Genomic DNA, 10,762 nt, shown 5'->3' with positions numbered 1-10,762 from the left:
TCCTGACTTATCGCGATACGCGATCGGTTCAGAGGAGACACCCATCGCGTACCGCGATGGGGTTGTTTGACACATGGGACACGTGTGCCACGTGGCACACGGTGGCAACATCTGCCGCCACGTGGCAACACGTCTGCCACGTGTCGCCACGTGGCAGGTCTACGCAGTGACTCAGCTAACCTATATCGCGATACGCGATAGGTTAGCCAAGGAGCCCATCGCGTAGCGCGATGAGATCCAAAATCGAGTCTATAAATAGCGGCCATGGGGTTGTTCATTTGGCACAGCAAAACCACAGCTCTCATCTCTATCTCTACAATACTCTCTCTCTCTAAAATTCCTCGTAAAACGTGCCACGATAAATATCGATCCCCGTACCCATTATCCCGATATACGTACCACTTTCCGACGACGTTCCAAGCAAAGAGAAGGTGCTGCCTCGACGTTCCGACGATCATCGAAGTGCGTGCCGAAAAGTGTTGGTGTTTCGAGAAACGTGTCGAAGTGAGAGTGTTGATCAAAGTGAGCATTGAAAAGCAAGCGACATCTAAGTGCTGCCAAGTGTCTAGGGTATTTCTAAGCCAAACAAGGTAGGCGTAATGCCCGAATAAAATAATAATAAAATATTATAAAGGCTTAATACCCCAAGTCGATATTATTCTCGATAAACAAAGAAAGATATAACAAAGAAAATAAAGAAAAGAAAGATAATATATATATGTATATATGAATATATATAAGTATATAAGATTATTCTTTGTTATGAAATATATTATTTAAGTGTAATGAGTATAATTAAATAATAACAACGAAAGAAAAAGTACGTTTCTTAATGAAGAAGAAACGTTGGGTTTTATAAATAAACTAAAGGTTTATTAATATTACTTTTTAACTAAAGGTTTTAAAGTAAAAAGAAATAATGAACTAAAGGTTCATCGAGATAAATAAGACTAAAGGTCTTAAGCCGGATCGTGTATCCGACTAACAAAAGGTTATACTCGTACTATAGGTGCGAGATAGCAAGAAAGACTCAATGGACGATTTTGGAAGCCGATCCCATTTGAAAGGTGAATACGCCCCACTTTTATAAACTTGTTTTCAAACAAACAAACGTGTTATGTGTAAGTGTTACCCAAGTGTAAGTGCTGCCCGAATAAAATAATAATAAAATATTATAAAGGCTTAATACCCCAAGTCGATATTATTCTCGATAAACAAAGAAAGATATAACAAAGAAAATAAAGAAAAGAAAGATAATATATATATATATATATATATATGAATATATATATATATAAGTATATAAGATTATTCTTTGTTATGAAATATATTATTTAAGTGTGATGAGTATACTTAAATAATAATAACGAAAGAAAAAGTATGTTTCTTAATGAAGAAGAAACGTCTAAAAACATTGTAAATAAGAGTATAAACCTAGCCCTCAGGCTGTGGTATACGTTTGTCTGGATCCTTACATATGTGGTATGCGGTGGGCACATCGCACAACGCCTGGTCACGACCTCCAGCCACGATGGGTCGGACCAAAGTATGTCCGAGTGAGAATGACCTTGTATATATTTATGGTACCTAAGTACATCGAAATGCTGCGGTGTTATGCTGAGGTGATCTAGCGTAGAGACTCGAGTTTATGATGATTGTTTAACTTGATTATTCCTAAGCCAAGATGGGCCGAGACTTACGTGGTCTCGAGGGGTAATTAAGTAAAGAAAATATTTTTAGCGTCAGCATATTCACCAGCATTCGTTGCTGACGCATTTTTATAACATTTTGCAGGTAATCAAGATTAGAGCTTGTGAAGACGAAGAAGCTCAAGAATCCGATGGCTCGGATATTTTTGTTTAAATATTAAAATATAATCTTTTTGTAAAACATATAAACAAGTAAATACTAAACGAGACTTTCGTCTCGTTCTTTTGTAATGTAAATATTTATAATATCGATCCTTATGTTTTATAAAGTCTTCCGCTAATAACTGCAACTCTGATTTATTTACCAATATGGTACCAACTATTGATCATACTCCTAGGCCTATAATGGGGGTGTGATAGGTATTATATTTCTCTTTTCTTTTGTATCTCAAAAACCATATTTTCATAGTGTTTTCTCCTTAATTTTACCATAATTGTTCGACGGACCACAATGTCCCATCACAAAATCAAATTACAACCTATTGCTATTCTTTTGCTTCACAGTAGCCTACACACGTATTTTCTAGTTGTCCTAGCTTATCACGCTATAAACGTTATATTTCACATATTCGCATACCATTTTTTTATCTTAAGCTAAAACCGACGACATATATTAAAATAAAATTGTCTATCATAGTTACCGATCTCCATTTAATAGCATTTCTTGGTGTAATTTTTCTATGTAAGTTTCACTTTTTAGCTTGTGTTGTTTGTTGACGCTAATGTCTTGCTAGTTTGTTGAATGAAAGCTGTCGTTCTAAAAAAAATAAAAAGAAGGAAAAACATGATAAATAAATCAAGTATTGATATGATAAAACAATATATATTTTGTAATATTAAAATTTGTTTCAAATTTGGGTAATGTAAAATGTAAAAGGCAAGTGCTAAATTTGTTTTTGCCAATATGCATCTCTTATTCCAAATTTTGCCACTAAAGTTTTGTGCATTTTGCATTCTATGACTCTTCTCATTATAGTTAATTTGTTTAAAATTTTGACACCAAAAATTTTACAATATGACAAACTCAAGCCTTCTTTAGTTATTTTCTTTAAATTTTTCCATATGTTAAGTTCATATCTAACTTCCAATATTTTATAACTATACAAAAACATTAGTATTGATATTGACACCATCAAATCGTTTACTGATATTTATTTTCATTTCTTCCGATCAATGTAGAACACATCGTGACTATACTTTTTTCGTCTTCTCTTCCCTCTCCCGTTGCTATACCGAGAGTCATTACCGTATCGATAAGGAACGAATTCCCCGTGGGGTAATATTAGTTGCTATGTTTAATTTGTTTAATAAGCAGCAATGAATTAACGAGTTAAAGTTGTGTTAAAATATCAGTAAAAATCGTTAGTGAATAATACAATCAATCCATCCAAACTCTGTGGTGCGTCTAGTCGCCATGGCTGCTCTCACCTTTGCTCACCATATCCTTCTCTCCAAACCTTCGTTCTTTCTTCACACATCCAAAACCCTAACCACTACAAATGGCTTCAACGCCTTCATTTCCGTCTCATCGCCTTTCATTCGCAGACACAAATCCACACAGACAGTAGCTTCTTCACTTCTAGAACTCGGTGGAGTTCAAATTTCCAAACAAGGTATTATTGTATTGCCATTTCTTCATCCCATCGCATTTTATTATTTGGGTATCTCTTATTTTCTGATTTGCTGCTGGATTTGATTGTGTAATTCACCACTTATTATTTTCCATTTTGTTTTGATTACTTATATACTTGTTGATTAAAGATTAGGGTTTCCCAAGGCAGTTAATTGATATGGTTATGAAAAGCATCCAGCTTTAACAAACACTTATAAAACCCTGAAATTGCACACCAAGTTTGAGTCTTTTCATCTGTTTTTTTTAATTGGTTAAAGATGACAAATATCGAGTTTTGAAAATGAATGATATCTAGTTTTTGTTTATTCTTTGGTGGTTCATTGGGGTGTGAACAAGCCGAGCTACTCGAGCTCGGATTGTTAAAAAGCTTGAAATGATCCCAGCCCACGCCTTAAATAAAGCCCCGTTTAGTTATTGAGCCTGAGCTCGCTTTTTGTATGGAAAGCTACTTTAAGCTTGTCAAGTCTTGTGTATTTTTAAGTTTTACCTCTTTTGGACTTTTATGTATTATATATTATTTTAACACTTCACAGCTGAAATCGAGCCGAGCTTTGGCTCATTTAAGGTGGTACTACACGGATCGAGCCAAGCTTAGGCTCATTTAAGGTTTTTCTCATAATTATATAAAAATAAATAAAAATGTATAAAGATTAATTAATAAATAATAAACAAACCAAGCTCGAGCTCTCGTAAGTCAAAACGAGCTGAGCTCAAGCTCTCGTAAGCACTGCTTCACATATGATGTAATGTGAACCGTGATGAAATGGCCTTACATCAATTCAAAGTTCAAAATTAGGTTTTTTGACTTTGAGTAGTCAAACAGGTTGTGATTGATCGTAATGCTAACTTTTGATAACATCTTGTTTATCAAGTCCACTGCGAGCTAGTATTTTGATTTGTAGTCCTGATATTTTCTATATTGGTAAATTTGTGGTACAGATGTTGTTAAGGATGAACCAACAAATAATGTACCGGATCTAATATTCACTAAACTTGGATTACAACTTCATAGGAGAGATAATCATCCCCTTGGGATTCTCAAGAATGCTATATATGAGTATTTTGACTCCAACTATAACAATCAGTTTCTTAAGTTTGATGATTTGTCCCCGATTGTTACTACTAAACAGGTATGCCCTTAAAGTTGCAACAAAGAAAATACGGAGTACCTTTTTAACATTATTGGACTGTGATCACTTAATTAGATGCTAATATTGGCCTTTTTAGTTGGCACTATGTGGGTGTCATTCGTGTCGGGTTGGTGGGTTGAAATGTTTAATTTGAACATGACCCAGTTCATGTAAGAAACATCAACCCTAATACGCGAACACTTAAAATTGTGTTATCCAAACATGACCCATTTGGCCCATTTATCTAAATGTTTTAAACGGATTGGCGGGTTGAAACGATTAACCCGGACACAGCCCATATTTTTATTTTTGTCTAAAACTCCAAAGTCCAACCCTAACACTAACACACTTAAAATCGTGTAACCCAAGCACAACCTGCTTAACCCATTTATATAAATGTGTCAAACGGGCTAATGGGTAATAATCAAGTTGATTGGAGTGTCAAAAGTGGGTTAAACAGGTTGGTTGGTCGATCTGTTTAATTAAACGGGTAAACTGGTCAACCTGAACAGGGCCCGCTTATTAAACAAGTTAAATATGACAACCCAAAACCTGATTATTTTGGTGTCCTGTTGGAAATTGCCACCCCTAGTTGATAGTCTACTGACGATTGAAAAGAAAATACTTTTGCATCCTTTGTCATGCGTTAGTAGTAATATCTATGTAAAAAAATTTAAATGACTTGTCATAACTATGATATAGATTTGTTTTATTGTTTATTTAAATTTTTTTATATCTTTTGATAACAGATTTAAATCCTTTGTTATTATTATTTATTTGAACATTTTTTTATCTTTTGATAAACAATTTTAGATCCTTTACGCATGCAGAACTTTGATGATGTCTTGGTACCTGCTGATCATGTGAGCAGGAGTTACAATGATACATACTACATTGATGCCGACACCGTGCTGAGGTGTCACACTAGTGCACATCAGGCTGAGTTACTAAGGGAAGGATATACAAATTTCCTTGTTACTGGTGATGTTTATCGAAGAGACTCCATTGATTCAACTCATTATCCTGTATTCCATCAGGTATCTGATTTTCTTTTTCTGAATCAACTATAATTCTATAATATTACAGTTAACTAAGGGATCTATGAGTAATAACGATCATGATTTTGATTAATCAAAATCGTGATTATCAACTTCATAGCACATGTCCAAACGCCCCTAAAGTTATGCAGGTTACAATACTTGTATGTGTGTGCAGATGGAAGGGGTTAGGGTGTTCAGTCCAAATGATTGGAATGGTTCTGGCATTGATGGAACTTCATATGCTGCAAATGATCTAAAAGCTTGTCTCGAAGGTTTGGCACGTCACCTTTTTGGTAAGAAATTGATTCATAACTTAATATAATATATGTTAAGCTGAGATGGAAGTAGCTAACCGAGTGAACTTTCACTTCATTGTGATGTTCAGGTGCTGTCGAAATGCGATGGGTTGACACTTACTTTCCATTTACAAATCCATCTTTTGAACTCGAGATATATTTCCAGGTAAAGATTTTTTTTTAATTAAATTTTAGTTCAAAACTCTTCTCACTGATGAGTATGTTAGATATTTAACTAATGAACTAGTGTGACGTATTATTTTAGTAAAAGTTACGTAATTATAATTGATGGTTCAGGAAAAGTGGTTGGAGGTTCTTGGTTGTGGTGTGATGGAACAAGAAATATTAAAACGGGGTGGGAAAACCGATAACGTGGCTTGGGCATTTGGACTTGGATTGGAACGTTTGGCAATGGTCCTGTTTGACATCCCAGATATTAGACTTTTTTGGTCAACAGATAAGCGGTTCACATCTCAGGTACTTTACTAATCCCAGTTGACCAATTAGTTTACGGGCCAAGACAGGTTGACGTAAAAGTCTAAAACATTCTTGTGATGCAGTTTACTAAAGGTCAACTTGGGATTAAATTCAAGCCATTTTCAAAGGTATGACTGTATAGTCTGTATGAGTTGGCATCATTGCACATACTATTGTTCTATAATATTCTGATGAATAATATTATATTCAGTATCCACCTTGTTATAAAGACATGAGTTTCTGGATCAATGATTCATTCACTGAAAACAATCTCTGTGAAATCGTCAGAGGCGTTGCTGGTGATCTTGCCGAGGAGGTGCTTAATTGTTTATATAAAAATATCTGCCTTTTCTCTTTAGTATGAAATAAAATAACACCCGTGTATATATTTAGGTACAACTGATTGACAATTTTACCAACAAGAAAGGAAAGACTAGTCATTGTTATAGGATCACATATCGCTCCATGGAGCGTTCTCTTACAGACGAGGAAATAAACGAGCTACAGGTACATTAACATCTTTTCATCAAACACGCTTCATTGTAATCCTCGTTTCTTAATGATAATAAACATTATGATTTGGTGGATGGATATTAATGCAGTGGAATGTTCGAGATCAGGTGCAAAGCCAGATGAATGTTGAACTAAGATGATTTTGTGTAGCATATTTTTGTTTTTTTTTTAATTCAACACGGCATTCATAAGTTGCATTGTTACTTCCAATTTCCAACATTTGTAACATTAGTCCTTTGTTTTTATACTTGTAATAATTATGATATGACTGCAAATTTTCTTTTGGTAAAGCTACTGCTCGGTAAAAACTTGCTTGTAATTCACTTGAGCGGATTTCGCTCGAGCTGCTTGGTTAGTATAATCATTAGAGCTGAGTTCGAGTCTAATACATTTTCTTTCATCCTTAGCTGTTACGTCGAAAATGGGTCGGTCGTATTTATTTGCGTGTTATTCATGCACTAAGTAGTACACTCTTATGAAATTTCACATGTAAGGAACAATGACAATCAAATCCAAATTAACCCCATGGGGTAACTGACATTGTCTTCTTTCAAGAGTTATAGTAGCTTTTTTATTATGTTAGTACCATGTTTACATCATCCAACATGGTACAAAACTGACACGCCAAACATGTTTGAAATAAGGCTATGTGTAGTGGAGGGGCTACAAATGGGGGCGAATTGTGACACGTGACGCCCAGTTAGCAAATGGGGCGAATTTGTTTTTGAAGTGTAATGGTGTACGGGTTTCAAGTTGGGCCAACAGTATCTTTTTTTATTATTTTCTTTTTATAATTAAACTAATCAAATAAAAACCAATTTTTTCAAATAATTAAATAAAAATGCATTAAAATTAAAAAGAAATACAAAAAAAATACATAACTAAAAAAATACATAACTAAAAATATAAAAAAACATATAGCTCGGTTGGCGTACATGTTTAGGTTCGGGTCGGGAAATTGAAACGGATAGCTCGGTTGGTTTAGGTTCATCGAGTTCCATTGTAAGTTCACATTCGGTTGGTTTTGCGAACCATGGTATTGACCGAAAGGAGAGAATGGGTGGTTCGATTGGTTCGGGTTGTTTCTATGATTCATTTTGCATATACATATACACACACACACACAACATATATACATATACATATAAATATATATATAGGTTTAAGTTCAAGAAAGAAATCAAATTATTGCAAGAAATGAGATAAATGAATATGAGCCACTAGTTTTATTTTAGGTTTTAAAATTTAAAAAATAAATAAAAAATATACAAATGCAACAATCAATGCACTCTCTCTCTCCAATTAATACAACTAATATAACCATAATAAATATCTCTAATTAATATATCTAACTAATTTAACTATAATAATTAAAAAGATAAAAACATTACTTTAGGTTTATTTTTTATTTACACATTCTTCATTTTATTCAGTATAAATACAATTTATTCATATAATACTATTTCTTTATATTAAAAAAATAATTTACACTCAATATATTAACATATATCAACATATTTAAGTTCAATAAATATACAACATACACAAAGTTATATAATCTACACTTGTTTTGAGCAATAAAAACGTACAACATATAAAAAACATATAACTTACATATGTAATTCGACATCAACAATTATATAAACTACACAAAGATACACATACTCTACACATGCGTAAGTCATATGTTTTTCGTATGTAAGCTATATGTTTTCTTATTCTTATAACAAGTGTAGGTTATATGTTTTTGTATAGGTTGTATATTTTTTATTGACATTTAATGCAACCATGTGTAAGATAGTTTTTTGTATTATTCATCACAATGTAACTACGTGTTGATGGATATTGATATGTTGAATTTGAAGAAATTGGTTTTGAAAAGAAATTAATGTATGAATAAATTGGATTTGTGTAAGATAAAATTTTCGTGTGTAGGTTATATGTTTTTTGTGTGTAAGTTATATGTTTTCGTGTGCGTGTGTATTTTATTGATGATGAATTTTGTGTGTAGGTTAAATATTTTTCGTGTGTAGGTTATATGCTGTCTTATTCTTAGAACAAGTGTAGATTATACATTTTTGTGTAGTTTGTATGTTTTTTGTTAATATCTAATCACACATGTAAAATTGTTTTTTGGTTATTCATCATAATGTAAGTATGTGTTGATGGATATTAATATATTGAGTTTGAAGAAATTAGTTTGGATATAAAGAAATTTTAATGTATGAATAAATTATACTTGTGTAGGATAAAAATTCAAGAAACAAAAAGTAAGTTATAAAAATAAATTAGTTCTTAATATTTTCTAATTCTAATAATTTAATTAGTTATATTAATTAAATAAATAATTATTATGGTTTATTAGTTATATTAATTGAAGAAAGAGAATAATTAATAGTTTCTTTATTTAACTTTAAGCATTTAAAACTTAAAACAAAACTAGTGGTCCATATTCATTTCTTACGTTTCTTGCAATAATATCATTTCTCTTTTTAATCATCCCCTATGTATAGGATTAGGTTCATTTCAGAAGTGTTTCTTATTGCGAGAAGTGCGAAAAATGAGTCTGATCAATCATATTTTTTCTTTTATTTTGTCATTTATTTAATAACAAGGGTGCTATAGTAAAATGTGCATCTTTTCATATTTGGTATGTCATAATGTATGGAGAAGTTACAATTAATTATTCTTTTTATTTTTTAAATATAGCCAAATCAACTTATATTAAATTCTTTTTTTTATTTCATCAAATTCAATTTTGTTGATTTATCAATATTATTTTTTTCCCTCGTAATTTGAATTTCATACATTTATCCAAATAATAGTTCTTATATTCAATAGCGTTGATAAATATAAATTACACAGTAGATAAATGAACATACGCATGAATTAAATTACACATACACAATTCGAAATATCACCTACATACTACATATACGAGCCTATACGTACATAGATGAACCTATACACAATAAAAATTATACATACATCATTGGAATACCACCTGTATAGTAATATATGAACCCACACAGTTTATAAATGAACCTACACACGATAAAATTTATACATACATCATTGAAAAATACCACATACACAGTAATATATGAACCTACACAGTTCATAAATGAACCTACACAAGATAAAATTTATACATACACCTTTGGAAATACCACATAAACAGTAATATATGAACCTACACATTTCATACATGAACCTACACACGATAAAAAAAATACACATACATAATTCAAATACTAGATACACAATACACATATGAATCTACAAAATAAATTATTTTTTTTATTTTTCATATTATACTACATATAATAAATAGCAAATCATGTTAATAGCCTATAATTGTAAAATTTTCACATACGCATTAGTGATTTTATCTTCACGATATACATGTGTTTATAATACATAAATTTGTGTAGGCAATATATAATATTTAACGCATTTGAAGAAATATGATTGAAGATATTATAGTATTTTATTAAAATTATATTTGTTTAACATTACTTTGATTAATAACATCAATTAAAAAATAACAATTAAAAAAATTTAAAGGTAACTTTTAATTAGATATTTTAATTAGATAGTAATAATAACAAATTAACGTTATTAATGACTAAAGTTTCGCTTTGAAAAGTCAAAAAAACAAATACTAAACTACCATTTTTAATTAAAATATTAGTATATTAATATCTTCATAATTAAAAGTTTGTCATAACTTTTCTAATCCATTGATTAAACATAATCAATGGTCCAGATTGATTTCTCGCACTTCTCGCTGTAACTTGACTTCTCGCAAGATCCATCCCCTATATATATATATATCACACACAACATATATACATATACATATATATACACACACAACACATATACATACATATATATATACACACACACACACACACACATATATATATATATATATATATATATATATATCACACACACA

General features: G+C 31.5%; 1 protein-coding gene across 1 annotated transcript; it reads left to right on the top strand.

The window, feature by feature from the left end:
• Positions 1 to 3,094: 3,094 nt before the first annotated feature.
• Positions 3,095 to 7,114, top strand: LOC143558620 (phenylalanine--tRNA ligase, chloroplastic/mitochondrial-like). The gene is made up of 10 exons (XM_077047431.1): positions 3,095 to 3,322; positions 4,282 to 4,472; positions 5,303 to 5,509; positions 5,688 to 5,805; positions 5,898 to 5,974; positions 6,106 to 6,285; positions 6,369 to 6,413; positions 6,497 to 6,601; positions 6,679 to 6,792; positions 6,888 to 7,114. The coding sequence occupies exons 1-10, from the start codon at positions 3,124 to 3,126 to the stop codon at positions 6,936 to 6,938; spliced, it is 1,287 nt and encodes a 428-aa protein (XP_076903546.1). The 5' UTR covers positions 3,095 to 3,123; the 3' UTR covers positions 6,939 to 7,114.
• The last annotated feature ends 3,648 nt before the right edge of the window (positions 7,115 to 10,762 follow it).

This window comes from Bidens hawaiensis, unplaced genomic scaffold (genome assembly GCF_021521415.1).
Source record: "Bidens hawaiensis isolate Kalapana, Puna unplaced genomic scaffold, B.hawaiensis_p1.1 tig00019559_1, whole genome shotgun sequence".
Classification (NCBI taxonomy): domain Eukaryota; kingdom Viridiplantae; phylum Streptophyta; class Magnoliopsida; order Asterales; family Asteraceae; genus Bidens; species Bidens hawaiensis.
The sequence above is the reverse complement of the archived record's forward strand: the minus strand, read 5'-3'. Positions and strand labels throughout refer to the sequence as shown.